The following is a 27,186-nucleotide window of genomic DNA, read 5'->3' on the forward strand; positions in this document are numbered from 1 at the left end:
TCAAACCAACCAGTAGTCTATTTTCATTTTTTCTCTGTCCTTTATTCAATATATCATCCCCAGTCCAAAACCATAATTTTCCCATAGTAAAGCTGACAGCCCACTGTACTGAATTTACTCAATAAATTGGCTCCCTATGTCCCACAGTTTCTCCTTATTGTCTATTACCCACAAATTCCTGACCTTACACTCTTTTACTCTCCAAACCATGTCAGGAATCTGGAACAGATCAATGATATGTTTGAAACGAGCCTACTACTGGGTTACAAACTCTCAGTTCTTCTACATTTCCGATTACGGCAGCTTGAGGGCAGCACCACTGCACTAATTTTAACAAACATGTCTCATAATTTTTTAAATCTCCATTCTGGACAACCTTGAAGGTCTATGATTTTAATTAATAGTTTTACCTACAGAAGATCAATTCTTGGAGCATAAAAATGCACAACAGGAAACAGCATTCACACTGTTTATCAAGCACTAGCTCTTTTTCCAGTAAAAGCACACACTTTCACACACACAACCATACAGACAACCAATGGCATACTCCTGTGGCCATGGCATCATCTCAGGATCGGATATATACCATCAGACTTGCAAAAAAATATCATCAACATAATTCTGAAGATGTGATGAGCAGACAAGTGCAAGAACTATCGCACATACCAGCATAACAGCTCATGCATCCAAGTGGCTGACAAGAATAATATACAAAAGAATGGGAAAGACAACTAAGGATCCATTACATGATGATCAGTTTGGTTTAAGGAAAGGTAAAGGCACAAGAAAGACAGCCCTAACATTGCGCTAGATAATGGAAGCAAGACTGAAGAAAAACTGGAAACATTTATAGGATATGTGGACCTGGAAAAAGCGTTCAACAATGTAAAATGGTGCAATATGTTCAAAATAGGCTACAGGAAAAGATGGGTAATGTACAGCATGTACAAGAACCAAGAAGGAATAATAACAATGGAAAGCCAATAACGAAGTGTTTGGTTTGAAAAGGGTATAAGACAGGTGTGTAGCTTTTCAACCCTGCTGTTCACTCTATACATTGAAGAAGCAATGATGGATGTAAAAGAAAGGTTCAAGAGTGGGATTAAAATCCAAGGGAAAGAATATCAGTGATAAGATTTGCTGATGATATTTCTATCCTCATTGAGACTGAAGAAGAATTACAGGGTCTGTTGAATCGAATGAACAGTCTAATTCATTAGACTGAGGTGAGAAATTTAGTATCAGCACTGGGGATCATGAAGTAGATGAAGTTAAGAAGAGAAATTCTGCTACCTACACAACAAAATAACCTATGATGGATGAAGCAAAATGGCCATAAAAAGCAGGCTAGCACTAGCAAACAGGGCACTCCTGGCCAAAAGAAATCTACTAGTCCTTAATTTGAGGGGAAAATTTCCAAGAATGTATGTTTGGAGCACAACATTGTATGGTAGTGAATCATGAATGTGGAAAAGCCAGAAAATCGAAGCGTTTCAGATGTCATGTTACAGAAGAATGTCACAAATTAGGTGGACTAGTTAGGTAAGAAATCGGAAGGTTCTCCACAAAATGAGCAAAGAAAAGAACAAATAGACAAGAAGCAGGATCAGGGAATTACTTCCATCATACTAAGGGGAGCTGTAGAGGTAAAAATTTGTACGAAGACAAGACACTAAAATCGCTGCAGGCTGCATCAAACCAGTCAGAAGACTAAAAACAATTTGGGGGGGGGGGGGGGTTTGCTAGGAGCCTTATGTGTTGGCATTGGGTTTCATCCCCTCTCTTCTGTCATCGTACAACACAAACGTAACAATGCAATGTATATGCATCCATTACACTCACCCGCATTCTACAAATACATGTAGGATAAAACTCTCAAAGATCTGCATGGAAAGGGGGCAATGTGTGTGAAGAAAGAACACCCTTTTCAATTAGGTGGCTACACCCATCCTGTGGGATTTCCTAGTTAATAATTCCATACTAAATTTAATGTAATTCAATCGCCTGGCCACAAAAATGTAGTGCTTTGTCAGACCACAGAGTTAACTTTTCTCAATTTTTGTGAAGCAAAGAACAACTACTGATCTTAGATATCCTCAACAATGCTCTAAGAAACACATGATAAATCTCTGTGACTGTTCACAAAACAGATACACAACTTCAGTGCTCATATGAAACCTGCAATCTCTTGTCTCGGTCATAGATTTAGCAATTCATTCTCATATTGTGTTCCAAATATGTTTTGACATTTACAATTGTGACAGCAATGGAGTAGTTTATCATGAAATTAATTCGATCAAGAGTGAAGGATAGATTGGAGTATCTATAATTTAATTAAGGTACTTGTGCAAACATCACAATACATTGCAGGTACATAAAACACAAAGGAAAATAAGTACAAGTTTCAAGCAAATAATTACAGGCATATAGTAGAATTTGCTGCATTACACAAAACAATTAAGACATGGCTTTGAAACATTTGAGAAGATACACTGAAAACTTGGAAAGAGACATAACTGTAAACAGTTAGAGTGTAAAGAAAACTATAAAGAAGACAAAACAGAAATATATGTTCAGCAGATGCCATATTTCATTGCTTGAAAAGATTGGCAGCACAGTAACTAATGACAGAGACAAAAACATATTCTTAGAAAAGTTTTCTCTCTATCATTAACAACATAATATGGACACTGCAACCAACAGTCATGCTGTCTGATAGCAATCCTAACCTGATAATGTGATTATCATTGTACAATGTTGCACACACTGTCAATACAGTAAATGCACTTATTCCCTAATCTTTGTTACACAATCAGTTAACTCTACTTAACTGTTCTAAAACTGTGACAGATAGAAATTGACACCTACACTGTGTTTCACAGTTGACACAGAGAATGTTAATAATGGAGAGTAACACATACTCTGTATAATGGAGTGGAACTGCTCAATGAACTTTTAGTGAGACTTTCTTAGGTGTGAAATGAAGGAAGTAATCATAAAATCCACTTTCTATATTGAAAAATGCAATTTTGTGCTGAGTAGACTGACTGCATGTCAGGAAAATCTCAAAGCAGAGGATGTGTATGAATTACTTGTTTTACAGTGCCAAATTAGTGGGTCATTCATCAAAGAATTTTGTGCAATCAACTTTGTGGAGACAGTGCAAAAAAAGTAAACCTGTTGCTAAAAATCACAAGGAAGAACATTTCAATACTGATGAAACTGGTCTTTTCTGCAAACAAATTTTCAGTCTGACATCATTATAATCCCTATGAATAATGCAATGTTACAATTTTGAGTGGTTTCTTTTTGGGGAAAGGAGGCAAGTGGGAGGGCACCAAATACATTATTCGCACAGGGAAAAAAATATCTACAGCTGGATAGCACAGATAGAAAAACATACAGAATTTTGTGTAAATTATATAATAAGGATATTTTGTGCCAATTATACAATAAGGAAATTGATTGTTCTTGATAAAGCCCATAGAGTACAGATAAAATGTATTTCACTAGAAACAGCAGATTTTCAACAAGGATTTATAGTCCTGTAGCATATAATGAAAATGCCAAGTTTTGTGATACTTGAACACAAATGCATAGGTTTTCCACTGATGCAGGTAAGAAATACGCAGAGTCAAAGCAGAGTATAGCATCCATCATAAATTCAATGTTGCAATTTTGGATTACATTCAGCTTCATTTGTGAAAACATTATTGCAGTATATACAATTGTATCTTCTTTTTAAACTGCAGATGTAGCAAAAACATTAACCAATAGGAACTGAAGGCATTTTAGTATTAATAAATATCTCAGCCTACGACTTGCAGTTGGTACAGCCTCATGCAAAAATGCCAGCTTTTGTATTGTAAACTGCATTAAAACAGTCCAAAAATGTGGTGTTCATCAGCACAAAGCACAATTCAATTTATAAATTATGAGGTGTGTTTATTCATTTATAACAAACCTTTATGCACTGCACCAATACAGTAGAGAAACTTACTTGAAGTTTTTGCACGCAGCAGATCTGGCAGGTATTTACTAGCACCAAGTTTGTTGAAGGCCATTATACTAATAGTGTAATCAGTTGCAGCATCAAGTCCCGTAATTGCATATGTGTTAGAATCCGGTTTAGTTACATCCACATATTTGTATCCTTCAAATGTTGCTGATGTGGGACGATACCTAAAATAATTTTATAAGCAAGTCCAGAATGGATAACAAAATAGACAAAAGGATCACTAGAGATAAATACTCATAAAAAACAACATAAATTTGCTGATTCAAATGAATAATAAGAAAAGAAATGCAAATTATTGGCTCAAAGTCAAATGCTAGTAAATAGTCTACATTTGCCTGAAAATTGTTAAATACTAAGCAAGAGTAATGAGCAGATGAGAATCTTTGTTAAAACATGCAGAGTGCTCTGAGTAATGCAATAACAGAAATCACCACATTCAATAGATCAGTTGGATATTAAGAACATGAAACTCTAACAACATAATCCCCCTCTACAACAAAATGTGTTTGCATCTCTATTGTCTGAACAATATCATCAGTTGACTGACATTAAAGTTTGCAATCTAGATGTAAATGCCACTCCTCCCTATACTGAACAAAAGCAGCAATTTAATTTTTGTATTCACTTATAGTTAGCTAAGTTTCTGAGATGTTGTCCGCAGCCCGTGGTCTTGCGGTAGCGTTCTCGCTTCCCGCGCACGGGGTCCCGGGTTCGATTCCCGGCGGGGCCAGGGATTTTCTCTGCCTCGTGATGACTGGGTGTTGTGTGTCTTTCATCATCATTTCATCCCCATCGACACGCAAGTCGCCGAAGTGGCATCAACTCGAAAGACTTGCACCAGGCGAATGGTCTACCCGACGGGAGGCCCTAGCCACACGGCATTTTTCTGAGATGTTGCACATATCAGCAGTTATCATTGGCTTATTTTCTTTATACCCACCAAAATGGCCTAGCTGTGCTGGTACTGTGAACGGCTGAAAGCAAGGGGAAATTACAGCTGTAATTTTTCCTGAGGGCATGCAGCTTTACTGTATGGTTAAATGATGATGGCGTCCTCTTGGGTAAAATATTACGGAGGTAAAGTAGTCCTCTATTCGTATCTCCAGGTGGGGACTACTCAGGAGGGCGTCATTATCAGAAGAAAGAAAACTGGCATTCTACGGATTGGAGCGTGGAATGTCAGATCGCTTAATCGGGTAGGTACGTTAGAGAATTTAAAAAGGGTAATGGATAGGTTAAAGTTAGATGTAGTGGGAATTAGTGAAGTTCAGTGGCAGGAGGAACAAGACTTCTGGTCAGGTGAATACAGGGTTATAAATACAAAATCAAATGCAGGTAATGCAGGAGGAGGTTTAATAATGAATAATAAAATAGGAGTGCGGGTAAGCTACTACAAACAGCATAGTGAACACATTATTGTGGCCAAAACAGACATGAAGCCCATGCCTACCACAGTAATACAAGTTTATATCCCAACTAGCTCCACAGATGATGAAGAGATTGATGAAATGTATGATGAGATAAAAGAAGTAATTCAGATGCGAAGGGAGATGAAGATTTAATAGTCATGGGCGACTGGAATTCAATAATAGGAAAAGGAAGAGAAGTAAACATAGTAGGTGAATATGGAATGGGGCTAAGAAATGAAAGAGGAAGCCACGTAATAGAATTTTGCACAGAGCATAACTTAATCATAGCTAACACTTGGTTCAAGAATGATGAAAGAAAGTTGTATATATGGAAGAGGCCTGGAGATACCGGAAGGTTTCAGATAGGTTATATAATAGTAAGACAGAGATTTAGGAACCAGGTTTTAAACTGTAAGACATTTCTAGGGGCAGATGTGTCTTCTGACCACACTCTGATGGTTACAAATTGTAGACTAAAACTGAAGAAACTGCAAAAAGGTGGGAATTTAAGGAGATGGGACCTGGATAAACTGACAGAACCAAAGTTGTAGAGAGTTTCAGGGTCAGCATTAGGGAACGATAGGTAGGAATGGAGGAAAGAAATACAGTAGAAGAAGAATGGGTAGCTTTGAGGGATGAAGTAGTGAAGGTAGCAGAGGATCAAGTAGGTAAAAAGACGAGGGCTAGTAGAAATCCTTGGGTAACAGAAGAAATATTGAATTTAATTGATGAAACGAGAAAATATAAAAATGCAATAAATGAAGCAGGCAAAAAGGAATACAAACGTCTCAAAAATGAGATCGACAGGAAGTGCAAAATGGCTCAGCAGGGATGGCTAGAGGACAAATGTAAGGATGTAGAGGCTTATCTCACTAGGGGTAAGATAAATACTGCCTACAAGAACATTAAAGAGACCTTTGGAGAAAAGAGAGCCACTTGTATGAATAACAAGAGCTCAGATGGAAACCCAGTTCTAAGCAAAGAAGGGAAAGCAGAAAGGTGGAAGGAGTATATAGAGGGTCTAGACAAGGGCGATGTACTTGAGGACAATATTATGGAAATGGAAGAGGATGTAGATGAAGATGAAATGGGAGATACGATACTGCGTGAAGAGTTTGACAGAGCACTGAAAGACCTGAGTAGAAACAAGGCCCCGGGAGTAGACAACATTCCATTAGAACTACTGACGGCCTTGGGAGAGCCAGTCCTGAAAAAACTCTACCATCTGGTGAGCAAGATGTATGAGACAGGCGAAATACCCTCAGACTTCAAGAACAATATAACAATTCCAATCCCAAAGAAAGCAGGGGTTGACAGATGTGAAAATTACTGAACTATCAGTTTAATAAGTCACGGCTGCAAAATACTAACGTGAATTCTTTACAGACGAATGGAAAAACTGGTAGAAGCTGTCCTCGGGGAAGGTCAGTTTGGATTCCGTAGAAATGTTGGAACACGTGACACAATACTAACCCTAAGACTTATCTTAGAAGACAGATTAAGGTAAGGCAAACCTACGTTTCTACCACTTGGAGACTTAGAGAAAGCTTTTGACATGTTGACTGGAATACTCTCTTTCAAATTCTGAATCTGACAGGGGTAAAATACAGGGAGCGAGAGGCTATTTACAATTTGTTCAGAAACCAGATGGCAGTTATAAGAGTCAAGGGGCATGAAAGGGAAGCAGTGGTTGGGAAGGGAGTGAGACAGGGTTGTAGCCTCTCCCCGATGTTATTCAATCTGTATATTGAGCAAGCAGTAAAGGAAACAAAAGAAAAATTTGGAGTAGGAATTAAAATCCATGAGATTCACCAATGACACAGTAATTCTATCAGAGACAGCAATGGATCTGGAAGAGCAGTTGAACAGAATGGACAGTATCTTGAAAGAAGGATATAAGATGAACACCAACAAGAGCAAAATGAGGATAACGGAATGTAGTGGAATTAAGTCGGGTGATGCTGAGGGAATTAGATTAGGAAATGAGACACTTAAAGTAGTAGATGAGTTTTGGTATTTGGGGAGCAAAATAACTGATGATGGTTGAAGTACAGAGGATATAAAATGTAGACTCTCAATGGCAAGGAAAGCATTTCTGAAGAAGAGAAATGTGTTAACACTTAGTATAGATTTAAGTGTCAGGAAGTCATTTCTGAAAGTACACTCCTGGAAATTGAAATAAGAACACCGTGAATTCATTGTCCCAGGAAGGGGAAACTTTATTGACACATTCCTGGGGTCAGATACATCACACTGACAGAACCACAGGCACATAGACACAGGCAACAGAGCATGCACAATGTTGGCACTAGTACAGTGTATATCCACCTTTCGCAGCAATGCAGGCTGCTATTCTCCCATGGAGACGATCGTAGAGATGCTGGATGTAGTCCTGTGGAACGGCTTGCCATGCCATTTCCACCTGGCACCTCAGTTGGACCAGCGTTCGTGCTGGACGTGCAGACCGCGTGAGACGACACTTCATCCAGTCCCAAACATGCTCAATGGGGGACAGATCCGGAGATCCTGCTGGCCAGGGTAGTTGACTTACACCTTCTAGAGCATGTTGGGTGGCACGGGATACATGCGGACGTGCATTGTCCTGTTGGAACAGCAAGTTCCCTTGCCGGTCTAGGAATGGTAGAACGATGGGTTCGATGACGGTTTGGATGTACCGTGCACTATTCAGTGTCCCCTCGACGATCACCAGTGGTGTACGGCCAGTGTAGGAGATCGCTCCCCACACCATGATGCCGGGTGTTGGCCCTGTGTGCCTCGGTCGTATGCAGTCCTGATTGTGGCGCTCACCTGCACGGCGCCAAACACGCATACGACCATCATTGGCACCAAGGCAGAAGCGACTCTCATCGCTGAAGACGACACGTCTCCATTCGTCCCTCCATTCACGCCTGTCGCGACACCACTGGAGGCGGGCTGCACGATGTTGGGGAGTGAGCGGAAGACGGCCTAACGGTGTGCGGGACCGTAGCCCAGCTTCATGGAGACGGTTGCGAATGGTCCTCGCCGATACCCCAGGAGCAACAGTGTCCCTAATTTGCTGGGAAGTGGTGGTGCGGTCCCCTACGGCACTGCGTAGGATCCTACGGTCTTGGCGTGCATCCGTGCTTCGCTGCGGTCCGGTCCCAGGTCGACGGGCACGTGCACCTTCCGCCGACCACTGGCGACAACATCGATGTACTGTGGAGACCTCACGCCCCACGTGTTGAGCAATTCGGCGGTACGTCCACCCGGCCTCCCGCAAGCCCACTATATGCCCTCGCTCAAAGTCCGTCAACTGCACATACGGTTCACGTCCACGCTGTCGCGGCATGCTACCAGTGTTAAAGACTGCGATGGAGCTCCGTATGCCACGGCAAACTGGCTGACACTGACGGCGGCGGTGCACAAATGCTGCGCAGCTAGCGCCATTCGACGGCCAACACCGCGGTTCCTGGTGTGTCCGCTGTGCCGTGCGTATGATCATTGCTTGTACAGCCCTCTCGCAGTGTCCGGAGCAAGTATGGTGGGTCTGACACACCGGTGTCAATGTGTTCTTTTTTGCATTTCCAGGAGTGTATTTGTATGGAGTGTAGCCATATATGGAAGTGAAATATAGACGATAAATAGTTTGGACAAGAAGCTTTCGAAATGTGGAGATACAGAAGAATGCTGAAGATTACATGGGTAGATCACGTAACTAATGCGGAGGTATTGAATAGAATTGGGGAGAAGAGAAATTTGTGGCACAACTTGACTAGAAGAAGGGATCGGTTGGTAGGACATGTTCTGAGACATCAAGGGATCACCAATTTTTGTACTGGAGGGGAGCGTGGAGGGTAAAAATCACAGAGGGAGACCAAGAGATGAATACACTAAGCAGAAGGATGTAGGTTGCAGTAGGTACTGGGAAATGAAGAAGCTTGCACAGGATAGAGTAGGATGGAGAGATGCATCAAACCAATCTCTGGACTGAAGACCACAACAACAACAACAACAACAACAACATCCACTCAGTTTCATCTATCATTATCAAGAACCTTACACACAGAGGAAAAATGTTGCTCCTTTCCAGTATTTCATGTAGACATCAAAGCTATTTATGTTGTTATGATACAGGCAACTTCCTTACATATTTTGACAATTCTCTGTGCAAAACTACATTAAAACTGCATGTAAAGAACCTGTTATGATGCAAACTAAATAATTTAGACTTCGTGATTTGCTGACAGACTGAAAATGTCATCTGGTAATGTATGGTTTTAACCGGACTGATTATACTTTATTGTACATCCTAACCCTTCATTTGTGCAGATCTGTTTCTAAGTTTGTTAAAATTAACTTTTTGTGTAGTAGAATAATGCCACACTTGTCTTCTTGTGAAAAGTATACCTTTCTCTAAATGTATATTGAAAATAGAATATGTGCAACTGAAGTCAATCTTTTGTATACTAAAACTAAACATAACACCATTATTTTTATGGTCTTACCGAATGCGATATGTTGGCTGCACTCCACCATCAAATCCTGGAACCCAAGAGACAGTGACTGAATCATGAGTCACATTGAGAACTGTCAATGCTGAAGGAGTGTCAGGTGCAGATGTTACATCCAGTCGCACAGTAACTGTGGCAAAACTTATGTTGTTCCTAGCAATACACTCATAGTTCCCATAATCTGATGGCCTAACATGATGGATGAGGAGTGCTGATTCATAAGTAACTAGGTCCACCTGAAATTGAAAATTTTGTAATTGTCTAATACTGTAATATGCTTAATGGTCCAGTTTAACAGCATAAAGAATTTATATTTCATATCTATTAGCAAATATGAAATGAGTCCCTTAAGTGAGAACTGAAGAACACTAATAAAAGTGTAATGTTTTACATATTTCTGGTAGTTAAGAATTACAACCTAGTTACTCCAGAATTACTGCTTCATTAATGCACTTCGTTCACAGCTCAAGTATCTTTCAAACAAAATTATTTAAAATTTATTTTGATACTTTTATGACTAAACACTTTAGATGTAAGAATATAGCATTATTAGGATGAAAGAACAAAGTACATGTTTAAGAACTACTAGAGGCAAATACAGTCTCACAATATTATGTTGGCAAACTGCAGGAGCTCAAATAGCTTGTGAAAGTGATCACTGAAAACAAACATTTACTGTCATAAACCCTTTTGTGATACTGAGACAGGTTAGGATATATTCAACTAACCATTAACAACTTTAACTGTGTAATCAGACTCATATACCTATTTCTGTACAATTTTCAGTTTTTCTTCCCCATCAGTATAGTTAATATTATTCACATTTTGTGTAAAACTGAATATATCTAAATATGAATGGAAGTTGGTAGAACAAATGAATTGAGATAATAGAATAAAAACACTCACAAATTAAAACCAGTGCTGCAGTCACTGATTTCCAATGAAATTAGACTGAGATTGGACAGGAACTTCATACAGAAATACTCAAAATGTGTTACCAACCACGAAAATTTCTTGGATGTTATTTACAGTATGTTACACTGTGCCATTGACCTACATAGTTGACTTCGTAGCAGCGAGGAGAGCTCCGCCTACCATCCTGAGGGAGCCATGGGTCTGATGATGGTTATGTAAAAATAACCGAAACCAGTTACCTATCTCATTGAAAGATAAATGGTGTGATCAAGACTGAACTTTAGTCAAAATGTGAATCTCTTTGCTTCATACTGTCATATGACAGACAGGTAAACTGTTATCAGTGGTGTGGCGCTGTGGAGAGCTGTGCTGTTAAGCTTGTGGAGAGCTGTGCTGTTAAGCTAATATTTTTTTCACCACTCATCTTTAGACATGGAATTTATTCGCTTTTTTTAAATACAAATAAACATTCAGCAAGCAGAAGAATCTAAAAATAACAAGCATGAAACTGCAGTGGAAATGTATCCAATTAGCTCACAACTACTCGGACTCAAATTCAGGAATTCCATTCTGTGAAAACATTCATCTTATGTAATCTGATAATGTGGCAGTTACTCTCTTAAAATGAGTAGCCTTAACGAAGAAACGGAATCAGCTAATGCCCTAAATGTACCCTTTTTGTCTATGATCATTGTCTTTTAAATTTTGTTTACTGAGCACACAATGTGCAACTAACTTCTTAATTTAAGGTTTACAGTTTTTATATTGTAAATAATTAGCAATTTGTCTCACCCACTTCCATTTTCAGATTGGTGTTCTTTTACAATCATCCCATTAACATATGTGGGGAAATGGTTAGATACGTAAAATAATGGAAAGGCAACCACTCACCTATAGCAGATTGATGGATTCATGTTAGTTTTTGAGCACTCTAAAGTATGCACATTCACACAGACAGACACACGAACATACACCTCGGCCACAGTAAGACCTGCCACGGCCACAGGAGTGTGCATTTTGGTACCGTGTGGTTGCATATGTGTGTGAATGTGTGTACTTTTGCTAGGAAAGGAATTAGTGATCAAAAGCTAGTGTGAAAGCTGTCTTCAGTTTTGTGTCTCTGTGCTCCACACATCGATACACTACAGGTGATTGATTGCCTTTGCCGGCTGGGGTGGCCATGCGGTTCCAGGCGCTACAGTCTGGAACCGAGCGACTGCTACGGTCGCAGGTTCGAATCCTGCCTCGGGCATAGATGTGTGTGATGTCCTTAGGTTAGTTAGGTTTAATTAGTACTAAGTTCTAGGCGACTGATGACCTCAGAAGTTAAGTTGCATAGTGCTCAGAGCCATTTGAACCATTTGATTGCCTTTTCCTTATTGCATGTACTGCTCCATTCAGGAATTTCCATTACTGGTTGCATACTTAAATATTTACACTCATAGATTATATAAAATAACCTGATGATTTTACTCCCAAGTACTATTTAAAAACAATTTCTCAAAACCACTGTCATTCCTGACGATGCCAAGCCCAAATTAAAATGTGAGATTGCTATAGCTCCAAGATCCCACCACAAGAAAATATGCAATCATCTGTCGCCAAAGAGGTAGTAGCACTGAAGTACACACCAACATAAGAAAATAAGAAAACTGTTGTGGTTGAAAATAAAGATGTTTCATCATATGAATGAAATCCCTCTTTTACATTTTTCAGATGACTGAAAAAACTGTGTAAATTGTGGGAAGTAACTGTTCAAGCAAATACATAAGTTTTCCATTTATGAACAAGCTGGTAGTTCATAATTTTTGACAAAGAAGAACCAAAATTATAGTTTGTTTTCATTTCCTTCTGGTGATTTATTTTCTATCTCATTTTCTAGAAGACATATATGCTCAAATGTTTTAACACCTAAACCAATAATTTAGAAGTCCAAAAGCAAGTACTAAACCTGGATATATGTTACTTACAAATGTATGACATCAAACTGTAAATAATAATTATATCTCACTTCAAATCATGAAACTTTCTGCAGTTCAAATTAAATATGTTTTTGATTTGATATTTTATTGGTCCATTATTATGATATAGCACAAATTATACAATTGATATTGGACAGGTCAAAGATAAGTTACAATAATACATAGTATTAGCAAAATAGTAGGGAAATTAAAATTGGGTACCCATTACAATTAATTTTGTTACTTATTCAGAAATTCTCTGACAGAATAAAAATATGCATAATACAGGATAGAAGTTAGCAACATGTGATGCTGATTGATTAGATTAGGTGGTGGACGCAGGGATAGAATTATGTTCTCTAAATTACATCATGAAGCTAAACATATTTTGATACGTGGTAGCATAATGAAACATAATTCTGTAGGACCTAATATAGAGCAGAATGCACAGTCACATTTTATCTCTCTATCCTAACCAATACCTCAGAAATTGGGACAGATTTTGAAGGAAGAGTCAAAAATGAGTGACACTTATGATTGTATTTAAAATATCTCCCTACAAATTAAAATTAATGTATTTTTTAATGAGACATTATGCCAGCAATTCTCATGTTTTCACACTTTTTTTGCAAGAGGCAGTACAGTTGTGAGACTTAAAAGGTAGTTCCTACGTCATCTGGAAAAGATGCTAACCTAGCACTTGTTTTCATTGCCAACTTTTATTTGTTTCGGACAGCCAAGATCTAGCCAAACCCAACACCATTCAGTAACACACTAAAAACAACACTACACAGGGTATAGTTATTGTTAGGTTGGCAGTGTTAGGAGACAATGAAATACAGGCAGGAATTATCCCAACTTTAAAATGGTTTCTACTGATTCAGAACTAGAGAGACCAGAGCTCCAAGAAAGTTCATTGTGTATAACAATAAAGGAAATTAATGGATGGAGCAATACATACAATAAGGAAAAGGCAATCATTCACCTATAGTAGCCCAATGTGTGGAGCGCAGTAACATGTAACAGAAAACAGCATTTGCACTAGCTTTCAATCTCTAGCTCTTTTTTTTAGCAATAGTATACACATTCACACACACACACAACAACACAGATATCCAAATCCACACCCACTAAAAAGAGCTAGTGCTTGAAAGCTAGTGTAAATGCTATTTTCTGTTATGTGTTAATGTTCTCCATGCACTGATCTGCTGCAGCAAGTGGTTGCCTTTCCCTTATTTTATGTAAGTTTATTGTGTAATGCTTGTAAACACTACTTGAAATTTAATGTCATGCCAGTGTCATTATTAACTACATGTTCTGTTTTTCTTTCTCTTCACTGCATACTACCAAAAAGTGTAAATGGCAAGAAATTTGTAACTATGGAAATGCAAACATCAGTTGGTAATAAACATTCAAAATGTACAAAATTTGCAGGGGATGATACCAAAATGTTGTTAAGAGAGAAAAAAAACCATTAATTCTGAGACCATGAAATGGGGTTATAATTTAACACAAACAGGATGAAAGGGTTTTTCTTCTCATTTTCTTTCATGTAGCTTCCTCTGTGTAAGATAAATTCTGCTTATTATGATTTTGGGGGAAAAATGTGAACTAATCATTTACCTGCCTAAACTGCACATCATATTTATCTGTGTTTGTAGGTATTGGGGAACCTTCCCGGGCCCATGCAAACCGTACTTTGGGTGCCCCAGAAGCTCTACATGTAAGACGTCCAGTATCACCAGTATTGCTGGCACCTTTTGCAAACATAGGCGAGTTGTCTATCTCTGGTTTATCTGTAAACAGACGAAGAAATAACATGTAATGTAATCTTTCTCATGAATATTTTCATTATACCATAAAAGCTATAAAAATAGTTCAGCTAAATGTAATACACCATTCAAATTACAATAAAGAAGTAAAAAATGTTTAAACAGCAAGGAAAGTACCTACTCACAAAAATCAGAGGAGAAATTTGTTCATATGATAAAAACCAACATACAAAACCAGAAACAATGTAACACAAACAATAATCATATGTCATTTACATTTTTTAATACTCAATCTCAACCAACAGAGCACTTGCTGGTACTTCATATAGGAAGATCAGTAGCAACCAACAAAACATACCATATGAAGTTCATTGTTTTTTAGCTTCTAAATAAACTTTAAAAACTTGGTGGCAATAGAACAAAAATGTGCTTTAAGAGCTATAGAACTACAGATACTTTTAACTCCATTGCAGCCCTATTTCACATGATTCCATCCAGAGAACTGAGAGTAAATTATTTTTTCTAAACCACACATAGTGTAACTTACACCATTTTCATTTACTTTTTCACTACATAATTACATGAGTATATCAGTTTTACTTCTAAGATGTAGTGTTTGTGATACTTACACATTACAATTAAATGAACATCCTTGCTTGAAGGTTTCCCAATTCCATTGTTTGCAATGCACGAAAACAGACCATTATCTGCTCTTATTGGCTGTACGACATCTAAATATGAAGTGCCATTTCTGAAAGATGAGCTAGTTCGCTTTTTCATATCGCTTTCAGAGAATGCCTTGTGTTTCCAAGTGATGTGCTTTTTTGCTAGAGGATTTCCATCAACAACACAATATAAATGTGCATCTTCTCCAGGTGCCACCATTATTGACTCTGGCGCTTCCCTGACAATTGCAGAATCTGTGAAAACAAGCAAATACAATCAATATAACTGAAATGTCCTGGTCTTGGAAGAGTGTATGAACAACTATGACAAATAAAATCACTGTGCCAAAACATTTGCCCATTATGAGAAGATTTTTCACAAGGAGGTTCAGTCGGTAGAACACTGTCTGTGAAAGACAGGTATTTCAGTTTCAGCCCCAGTTTGGGACATGATATTTTGAACTATCATTAATGATCAACTCAGTGTATTTAATGTTAACCAGGAGCAATTATATTTCTTGTTTATTACTCTTACTTACATACTTAAATAAACAAAATGAGTTGTTTTGAGTAATTTCTAGAGAGTTCCATGTGAAAAGTATTATCTAGAACAATTTACACTGTGTGAAACTAAAGATATACTTTTGTTTTGGTCTTCCATACAAATTCTCTATTTCCTATATTCAATGTCACCCCATGAACCATGGACCTTGCCATTGGTGGGGAGGCTTGCATGCCTCAGTGATACAGATAAATTTTCTATTGCCTATATTCAATGTCCCACCCGTGAACCATATACCTTGCCATTGGTGGGGAGGCTTGCATGCCTCAGCGACACAGGTAGCCATACTGAAGGTGCAACCACAGTGTAGGGGTATCTGTTGAGGAGTCAGACAAATGTGTGGTTCCTCAAGAGAGGCAGTGGCCTTTTCAGTAACTGCAGGTGTTACAGTCTGGATTATTGACTTATCTGACCTTGTAACATCAACCAAAATGGCCTTGCTGTGCTGGTATCAATGGATTCCACAGGAAAAATTGCCCACATTCGAATCTCCAGGTGGGGACTACTGAGGAGGATGTCTTATCAAGCGAAACAAAACTGGCATTCTATGGACCGGAGTGTGGAATGTTAGATTCTTTAATTGGGCAGGTAGGTTGGAAAATCTGAAAAGGGAAATGGATAGGTTATAGTTAAATATAGTGGGAGTTAGTAAAGTTCAGTTACAGGAGGAACAGGGCTTTCTGGTCAGGTGAATAAAGGGTTATAAATACAAGATCAAACAGGGGTAATGATGAATAAGAAAATAGGAATGCAAATAAGCTACTATGAACAGCACACTGAATGTATTATTGTAGCCAAGATAGACATGAAGCCCACACTTAATGCAGCAGCACAGCTAGCAGTAAAACACCAACTAGCTCTGCAGATGATGAAAAGATTGAAGAAATGTGTGGTGAGATAAAAGAAATTATCCAGATTGCTAAGGAAGATGAAAATTTAATAGTCATGGGGGACTGGAATTCAATAGTAGGAAAAGAAGAAGATGGACAAATAGTAGGTGAATATGGCCTGGGGGAAAGGAATGAAAGAGGAATCTGCCTGGTAGAATTTTGCACAGAGCATAATTTAATCATCACTAACACTTGGTTTAAGAATCATGAAAAAAGGCAGTATATGTAAAAGATATCTGGGGACACTGGAAGGTACAGATTGATTACACATATAATTATAACACAAAGATTTCTGAACCAGATTTTAAATTGTAAGACATTTCCAGGGGCAGATGTGGACTCTGACCACAATTTATTGGTTATGAACTGTAGATTAAAGGTGTAACTGCAGATGGGTAACACTGGAGATAGTGAATTTAATTAATGAAAGGAAGAAATATAAAAATTTATTAAATGAAGCAGGAGAAAGGGAATAAAAATGACTAAAAAATGAAGTTGACTGCAAGTGCAAATGTAAGGATTTACAAGCATATATCACTAGGGGAAAGATAGATAGGAAAATTAAAGAGACCTTTAGAGAAAAGGGAAACACTGGTACAAATATCAAGAGTTCGGATGGAAAATCAGTACAAACCAAAGAAGGGAAAGCTGAAAAGTGGAAGGAGTATATAGAAGGTCCATACAAGGGAGATGCATTTCAGACCAGTACTATAGAAATGGATGAGGATGTAGATGATGATAAGTAAGGAGACTGGACACTGCATGAAGAATTTGACAGAGCACTGAAAGACCTAAGTTGAAACAAGGCCCCAGGAGTAGACAACATTCTGTTAGAACTACTGATAGCCTTGGGAGAGCCAGCCATGACAGAACTCTTCCACCCGAAGAGCAAGAGACAGGCAAAATACCCTCAGCTTAGGAAAATTGTCAATCCAGGTCCCTAACGAGCTGAATGTTACAATAAATCAATCTGTACCAAGCAACATGAGGTGAAAGCTGTAACGAAGCAGCATAAACAAGCAAAATCAATCAAATGAATTATGCTTACATTGGACTGTGACATTAATGGTGACTGAGGTAGCTCCTTCACTGTTAATTGCCTCACAAGTGTAAGAGCCAGCATCATCCTTCTGTAGTTGGGTAATGTTCAACACTGGACCCTCTGTTATGATACGAGACTCATCACTTTTCCCTACAACATTTCCATCTTTTGTCCACGTGTAAACTATATCTCCAGGGTGTGCTTTTGCTTTCACTGACAGTACAAGGCTTTCACCTTCCACACCAGTCTGCATGTCTTTTGGAGCCTCTTCAAAGACTGGCTTATCTGCAAAAGGGAAACAGTTTTTTTATACTCATTAGCAACATAAGACATTTTGAGGAAAACAGATTTTATACAAAACTTTGCAAAAAGAGCTCCAAGATTGGGATACTCACATAAAACATTACAAAGTGATAAGTAACTGGACAAAAAGGCTAGGTATGATTACAAAAATTAAATTACTGCAGTAGTTATTTTGTATGTATCAGTCCTAAATTATTTTTGGTATGACCATCATTATTGGCTCCTTCAGTTAATACATTGAGATCATTACTACTCATATAAACAGCTTCTGATAGTAAGTGTATCAGAGATATTTTGTCATATGAACACACAGACTAATGTTTGGTGATGTGATGAGATGTAATGTAATGTAACACCTAAAACATTAAGAATGTCATCAAGAATCTGCTGATATTTTACAATCACAAATATTATTGAAATTAAAACTGATAAAAAATTGTGACTCATCATGAACGATGCAGTCTGTACATAGCGAATAAACCTGCTTGGCATTATAGACATCATACAATTACTATAAATGGCGATATATATATTTTTACTTAACCACACATGAATTGAAAAATTTGTAAATCTCTTGTTTTTTAAAACGGAAAATACTGCAGATAATCAGCAGCTGCAGTCTTCTACAAAATATAATAAAACCTTCTTATCACGAGTATTGTATTTTTGCACTTAGTAATATCCTGAACTACTGGTCTGAGTGAGAGAGTACTTACAAAAAACGTGCAATGTGAAGGCATCATGAACACTCCTCTGCATTGCTGTATTTGTTGCCTGACATGTGTATACATTGCCATCCAATTCTGGAGTCACGTCAAGATTTAGCATTATGCTTGACACCTGCAGGAAGGCAATAGCATCAGTTCCAATAGTAATCACTACAATTATAATAGAAACAATAATAAAAACAGTACTGGGAGCAGCAACAAGTAAAAAAAAAGCCACAGCTGATAACTGATTCTATGTGAATACTAATAGGAAAAAGTATAAGGTCAATCTTTGTAAAGTAAGAGTCCTTGGATAAAAATATACATGAAAATAATAGAGGAGATTTGAATCCTGCCTCTCCTGAATATTTCAGTGCTTGAAGTACTGTGCCACCTCACTAGTAGTTGTATGGACACAAGCTCTCCTGGGATATGATAATCATAACTGCGCAAGATTTCAACATGGCAAAAAAAAAAAAAAAAAAAAAAAAAAAAAAAAAAAAAAAAAAAAAAAAAAAGGGGGGGGGGGCTAATAGATATAAAGGCAACAGTAACTATAACTTACAAATATGATTATTATTTTTTTTAAAAAATCAGTATCACACCACTGAAGTTAAAATACAGTTACTGTTAATAATACCTTGCCTCCATGCAGACCAGGACGAGTAACATTGGTGACTCCTGGAACAGCAATGCCCTCTCGCCACCAACTTAATTCTGCTTCAGGATTACTGGAGCTCGAATCACAAGTCAGAGTTGCTCTCACACCAGGTGTTAGTTTCTCTGGCTCCTTGCGGATCACCACATGGTCTGGAGGAACTAAAGAAACAGAGAATACAAATACATTTTTCTATATTTAGAACCTGCGTTCTCCATTATAATGATATCATATAATTCTCTGTTACATCTGATGTGAAGAACATTTGTTTCTTAATCATCTGATTCCTGTATCAACTTTCAAGCTATGGTAACTAACATAAAAATTAAGCCACACTTTACACCAGTTCAAGATTTCCCCCCCTAAATCTGTCACAAAACTTTTCCATTAGAAAGTAATGTCTACTGTAAGCACATTCCTAAGACATTTATGATATATTCACACTGTGATTACAGATACTTAGCATGCTTTCAGGTTTTCAGTAAGTGTGTCACATTTTCAGCAGTGTAATTTTTCTCTTAATGTTTTATATGCCTTAGTATTCTTCTTATCACTTCGTTACAGTACGCACTTATTCCACACTATTACACATATTTTATATGCACTAGGTAAATCTTGCAAAACTACAACTTTCAATTTTTCTAAAGTTATTTCCACATTACTGAACTAAATACAACAACTGCTTATTACTAGGTAAACAACATCAATAGGGTCAGTAACACTGGCAGATCATGAGAAAATTATTAACACATTCAAGAATATATTCAAATGAAAAAAAAAAACTAGACTGGTTCCCTGTTTTATCTGATTTATATATACCTTACAGATCCAGACAAGTCAACAGGGATACTTATGAGCACTGAACAGTTACAAAATGTATGCAGACATGTTATTTTTGAGGAGGGTGGAATTTCTCATGTGATATACTACACTAAAATATTGTTGTGCCATTCACACACAACATCCTTGGCACTCAGTAATCAATTGTACTACTCTGGGTATGTCTCTGTCCCCAGAAGATGCCTGCCTGCAAGACGCCACGTGGGTAGCGACGGACACTGATACAATGGTGTGCTCAGCAAGCAAGAAGGATTTGCTAGCAGCAGTGTGGAGAGTTGGAGGTCTGGTTTTGCCCAGGGCCCATAAGCTCTCTATTGACCCAAACAGAGATGAAAGGCAGGGGCATGGCCTGTGGGTGTTATTGGCACCATCACACTAGTTGGAGTTTAACTGTCAGCTACTGTACTGCTGGAGAAAGTGAGCCTGCCTGGGGTACCAATGTGTACTCCTAGTGTGGACTGTATGGTAGGGCAGTATATGTTGAGGCCTTATGAGGGGCAGTAATCTTGTTCTTACTGATGTATGACCTACGGCATCCTGGTTTCTTTCAAGTCTGCCTGGTAATTGTGGTAATTCCTCTGATTTTCTGTTGTGAGCGAAGGTGTTCGTTGGTATTTTTTTTACCAGGCTTTGTTTAGCCAATTTTCTGCACACGTAGTCGTGATTTGTATTGCAAATGGATTGTAATTTGATTTTGTTGCCTACTTCCCGTAAGCTGGGTAGCATGGTTTGGTTATCTGTGTATAAAAGCCTGCACTTTATGTCTAATTTTTCTGTAAAATTAAATGTGAACAACTTCCCCAGATGTATTACCTATTCAGTGCTTGTCAGCTCTGTTTTATTCATTGGTGTTTTTATATTTTATTAGAATGGTGTTTAAATCTACTTACAGAACAGTTTAGCCATTACTTAATGCCTTATTTAATGAATTCAGGAACAAACCCAGAAAGGGGGGTTACTGATATTGTGGCATTCACCAAATCATTTTATAAAGTAAATTCCTCATACATCTCTGAATTGTCCTTTAAAAAGTAACACCACATGGCAATTAGTAAGTTTTGCTGAAACTTTGTAGTACATTAAACTATTTTGGTGATTTTATTTTGGTCTGTCAACATGCAGCGATATCTCTGATACTACATTTATGTATTTCGAGATGTGTTGAGCCTTGGGTCTTACCAACATATTCACTAGTCACCAATACCCCCACTAATAAATTGTGTATTTTCTACATTAAATAATTTAATTGTTTTGATAATAACCTGATATTTAAATGTACATAATTTTGTAATCCCAATCTCTTACCACTCCCAAACCAGCTCCCTACCACTTCTGCACTGTTTTGTATTCAGTTGACTAGTTCTTTGAAGTACCCACAAAACATATAAGACTTTAAGAATTTTCTTAACTGATAATGAACACTTGGTTCTGTAGCATGTTCACTGCCAAGCAAAACAAACAGAAGAATGTAGACCGTTGCAGATCAAATATAAAGGACAGAACTTTGGAGAATTTTCAGCTTGTGTTTTGTGTGTGTGTGTGTGTGTGTGTGTGTGTGTGTGTGTGTGTGTGTGTCTGTGTGTGTGTCTACAGCCCACATTATGGTATTACTATTTATTATGACATATATGTATGATATGAGGTCTATTCATAAAACCAATATATACACATAAGGATACTTACAGTACACATTTAATGTGATAATCTGAAACAGAGGTATTTCAGTTGCCGAGTTTGAAGCTTCACATCTGTATCTTGCCTCATTGTCAGATACATTTGTTAAAATGGTTATTTCAGCAGATACAGAACGATCACTGACTTTTGTTGTTGAGCTTATCTAAAAAAGGGAAGTAAAAATTGTTCAAACTTATGACAAGAGGGAAAATGCAACACTCTAAATAAAATATACAACATCATTCAGGACAGTCTGACATACATTTCCTAAAATTGTATTAAACTGTATTACCTTTTTGTCATTTTTGTACCATGTTAGAGTTGCCAAAGGATTTCCCCCTGATGAGATGCAGGAAATTTTCTGAACAGTTCCAGCATGTATGCTTCCCTCAGTATATCCCTGTATAATTGGTGGGCCTGGGGGATCTGCATGAGAACAGAGGAGAATATTTGTAGTAAAGAAAAATTTTGTAAATAGATCAAAACAAAAGTGAGCATTTAAACTTCAAGTTTTACTGGTTCTGTATCAATCAGGTACTCTGAGTAACTTGCAAGGCTGAATCAACTCTGTTCTGGAGAATACAACTGCAGAAAAAGGAGAGAGTAATTAATAATCAAAGCCTGGATCTCCATACCAGCAGCAAACAATGAAAAATGCTACACCAAAGACGTCAGTAGCAACCTGCTCCTGTGTGAGCCCTCGACATTGCAGTAACATGTTGAGGCATGGGCTCCACGAGGTGATGCATCAATCTGGAAAGATACTGATCCACACATATTGCAGTGCTACCCGCATCTGTTACTGTACATCTGGTGCCAAGTTCATGAAGCACACACAGGTATCAACATCATCACATAAATGCTCAGCTGTGTTAAGGTTGGGTGAACTGGGGGGGGGGGGGGGGGGGGGGGGATCGAACAAGTTATGATCATGAATTAACTGGAGTGTTAATAAAAATTACCTGTGTGCAACCAAAAATCAATGACATGATACAATGACCTGTTTAAATACTGCAGCTACATCAAGGTACGCTAATGCTACAAAAAAATGTAGATAGTTTGCGAGAATGTCCACGTCTTGGTTCCTGTAGCCAGGCAATGGGAACTAATACTGTGAACATAAAAAGCCAAGACCCTAACTGAGCCACTGGAAGTCATTGAGCAAGCATTGTTCTGCATAGCCTACACCCTACTCTCTCCATCATCATCAAACACTGCTCGTTCTTGCTTTGAATTAAACATCACTTGCAACCATAAAATTCCTCTTTTTTTATCTCCAGTGTCTTCATTTTGATATTTTCTTGAGTAGACAGGAAGCCTTAATTGTGTTTCTCATACGCATACAGAACACCCTGCTACTCCAACTCATGAAATCTTACCCGATTTGGTCCACTGAAGGTTTAGCACGTAAAACAGATGATTTCTAATTTAATCTTGACCCAATGCCACCTACGAAAATTTTCTTCTGTGATGTCATATTTTCTTCCTCTTGCACAGTTGTTTTTGGCCTCTACTTCATGAGTAACCATTAACTTACAATTCGTCTGCAGGCTTTTTGGCCATGGTCATTGAAGGTGGAATCTTCAAGGATTTTAGGCCACATAATGTTGCACTTGAATTCCTTCTACACAATGGACGTTTCAGCCTCTCTGCTGGGATCTTCTTCAGGATCTTCTAGTGTTCACATGTTTTCAGATAACCATGAAAACCAGAAGATCCTGGCAGTTGGGTCAAATTGTCCATTGTGTAGAAGAAATTGAAGTGTAACATGATGCAGTCAAACTTCCTGGCAGAAATTCTTTGGTGTCTTATTGTTTGTGTGAACCAATTGGAAACTGCGAACTCCTATGCATGTTCCTCAACAAATTCACAAATTTGGTTTGTATTCATTTTCAATCACTACAGTTCACTGTTCTTAGAGCATTAAGCAAACTGCACAGCAACAAAATCCTGTCAGCTCCTTATTACTGAATCACTAGAAATCAGTCCATTTTGCACTGACAGTGTGCTTTATCATTTGTTGCCAACCTTGCAAATCAACAGTGCCATTGTTGAACCTCATGTTTCATTTGTTGTGCCATGTTTCATGTATTCTGTGTAGACATACTTATGTCGGAGTTATTTATCTCCTGCATATACATATACAATTGCTGAATATTTGTCCATCTGTGAAGTCAGTTCAGTTATGACTATATTTAGATTCAGGTGAGTTGTTGTTTACATGTTGTAGCTGTTCATAAAAAGCATAGCACATGGGATGCATTTCTGTGGTTGGCACCGTGACAAAACCTGCTGGCCACTCACCACTGCCTGTGCAGTCAGCCCATTCAACTAAGCTGGTGCCACAGCACCCCATGCTACCCTTCTGAAATTGTAAATGTAAATCTGACCTCAACCACTAAAGCTTTCAAAATTTTAGAAAGCATTCTGTAATCAGAGAACAGCAATCAGTATAAAATGCTAAAAATCAAATAAAAACAGTCTCAATCGCATTTTCAGATTTTTTATTTGTTATTAACCAGTTTCAGTCCTTTCCTCAGACCATCTTCAGGCTTTTCCCCACCATTATGGCTGCTGGTGGTGGCATACAGAGAGAGATCCATAGAAGTTACTTTACTTCTACAAATCTTGCTCTGTCTGCCACAACCAGCAGCCATAATGGTGGGGGAAAGAATGAAGATGGTCTGAGAAAAGGACTGAAACTGGCTACTAACAAATAAAAAATCTGAAAACACAATCGAGACTGTTTTTATTTGATTATTAGTACTGAAGCTTTATCTGCAAGTGTACGATGATCCTGTGATTTTTGAAATTACTATGCATAAACAAAAGACTACATACTACTTACAAAGTTATCATACCCATTATGAGAATATTATTCACTGTAAAAATGAGGTTCAATTCAGGACAATCCCAAGCAGAAAAGGTAGGAAATAATTTAAATAGACACCACATAAAAACTCCTTCATACCTAGCTACAAATAGTAGTAGTCCAGTTGAACTAACTACAAATTATGACATTGTGGAGGACATCACAGAAACTCCACCTTTTAAATACATTGAAAAAAATTTAGTCATGCAGTAGATGTAATGAGTTGCAATTCAAATAAAATTTAGTCACTCTGTTATTTCTCATAACACCCATTTAGACTTTATAGTCAACATGTGTCTAGTACTGTTTTATGAGGTAAATGAGGCATAGGAATCAATCCTATTCTTTAGATGAATATAACAGAGGGAAACATTCCACGTGGAAAAAATATATCTAAAAAGAAAGAAAGTGATGAGACTTACCAAACAAAAGCGCTGGCAGGTCGATAGACACACAAACAAACACAAACATACACACAAAATTCTAGCTTTCGCAACAAACGGTTGCTTCGTCAGGAAAGAGGGAAGGAGAGGGAAAGATGAAAGGAAGTGGGTTTTAAGGGAGAGGGTAAGGAGTCATTCCAATCCCGGGAGCGGAAAGACTTACCTTAGGGGGAAAAAAGGACGGGTATACACTCGCACACACACACATGGTTAGATTAGCTGCTTGGTTGCTAAAATGATACGACAAAATTAAAATTAAATGTGTTGTAAATCACAGTCACAAAAAGGAGTGATTTATATCAGGCACATGAGTCTATGAAGCTCAATTTTAGGAAAAATGGTCCTTCTCAAGAAACACCTTTTCCCTATATTGACACCATTCTTCCATTAAACCAGTCAATAAAGATTACATGCACATGCAAATGCAGACAGAACAGTGCCTGGACAACAAAACTGATGTTAGAACTGCTAATTGTGAAATATCAAGTCTTAAAAATTGTGACACATGCCAAAAGAAGCTACTTTTGCAAACAATGAAAATAACTAAAACCAAACAAATGTCCTAGTTTACCATGCAGTCTGTTGTTGCAGCTGCCTATTTTACTATGTTTGTAACATGCTGGAAGTGCAAAAGAGTTAAAGTGAGCATATTAATGGGGTACTGACGTAACACATTGATGGTGTGTGTGCTGACGACATTTTCAGTGAGCTGCATGTTGAGACCATGGCAGATGACGACAACAGAACGACGGTTATGGGCAACAGTTACAGTGATGTTGGAGGTCGTGATGTGTCCACCGTCTGGTGAGGGTATCACTCGCTGTGTGGCATTGCGTACATGGCGGCCACCCACCATCCACTTGATCTCAGCAGGTGGGTTGCTATTAGCTGTAGTGCAAGTAAGCTGCACCTCATCACCAGCACGTGCTTCTGTTGGGCCTGCGATGCTCACCTGTGCTGGTGCAACTGCAACATTAGTGTTGGAGGATACCAATTATTTTTAAAAAAAATTAATAGCAATTGCTACTCTATTGTGATGCAATACAACAACGTCCCTAGGTCAACAATCATACAACAGAGAACTTTGTTTACAAGTTTAGTCTTTTAAAGGGACATTTAAGGTCATTTTAATCAAACTTAGCATTTGTGACCACTTACATAAAACAGTGAGTGTGACATCAGCCTTCAATGGAGCAGGACTCATAATATTGGATGCCTGGCAGCGATAGTGTGCATTGTTATCACTAGCATCTGCTGTGAATGAGTACACATTTTCAGAGAGACGACCAGCAGTACGGTAAGCCATGCGGATCTGCTCGCCATTCTTGTACCAAATGAGCTGTGCTGGTGGGTTCCCTCCTCGAGATCGACAAACCAATTCAACTGTCTGGCCTCGTCTGATCACCTCACCTTCTGTGTAACCCTCAATGTATGGTACGCCTGGTGGATCTGCAACACATTGACATGTTTGTGCCTACAATGTTGGAAAGAAAAACTCTTTTGAGGAAAAAGTATAGCGAATTGTATACTGCAAGCTTCACTGCACAATGCAAGCATTCAGTTATTGTAAAAATATTCTTGTTAAGTAGTTCACAGATAATATTCTTATTATAAACCAAATTTAAATGAAGTAATTAAAACTGAATCACCTGTCACCTGAATTTGATTTATTTATTTTTATCAGTGTAAAGTCACATTTGAAATCTCGTTTTCTCTATGCAAATTTTTTTTGGCTTGTTTGTCAATTCTGATTGAAGATGTCTTAATTTTGCAATGCAGATATAAAATCACAAGAATATAGCAACACTACACAAATGTCAATCACATTTTTACCTTTGTATCTCTACTTACCAGCATTTCTCACATTACTTCCAGTTTTCAAGAATAGCTCTTGCAACAAATTACAAATTAGGCAAGAGTTTATTTTACTGTATTATGAAGTAGTAAACCATCCAACTTCAT

The 27,186-nt window shown here is 38.0% G+C and overlaps 1 protein-coding gene across 1 annotated transcript in view; it reads right to left on the minus strand.

Annotated features, from left to right (window-relative positions):
• LOC126235206 (nephrin-like) overlaps positions 1-27,186 on the minus strand; it is a 190,324-nt gene that overhangs the window by 17,659 nt on the left and 145,479 nt on the right. Inside the window, exons 9-19 of the mRNA XM_049943935.1 lie at positions 26,383-26,673; positions 25,891-26,190; positions 22,202-22,335; positions 21,919-22,072; positions 19,378-19,556; positions 18,747-18,870; positions 17,734-18,012; positions 15,198-15,488; positions 14,420-14,592; positions 9,915-10,156; positions 4,001-4,182 (exon numbers count right to left, since the gene is read on the minus strand). Of these exons, the coding sequence (XP_049799892.1) occupies positions 4,001-4,182; positions 9,915-10,156; positions 14,420-14,592; positions 15,198-15,488; positions 17,734-18,012; positions 18,747-18,870; positions 19,378-19,556; positions 21,919-22,072; positions 22,202-22,335; positions 25,891-26,190; positions 26,383-26,673 (2,349 nt within the window). The remainder of the gene's footprint in view (positions 1-4,000; positions 4,183-9,914; positions 10,157-14,419; positions 14,593-15,197; positions 15,489-17,733; positions 18,013-18,746; positions 18,871-19,377; positions 19,557-21,918; positions 22,073-22,201; positions 22,336-25,890; positions 26,191-26,382; positions 26,674-27,186) is intronic.

The sequence above is a fragment of the Schistocerca nitens genome, chromosome 2, assembly GCF_023898315.1.
Source record: "Schistocerca nitens isolate TAMUIC-IGC-003100 chromosome 2, iqSchNite1.1, whole genome shotgun sequence".
Lineage (NCBI taxonomy): Eukaryota > Metazoa > Arthropoda > Insecta > Orthoptera > Acrididae > Schistocerca > Schistocerca nitens.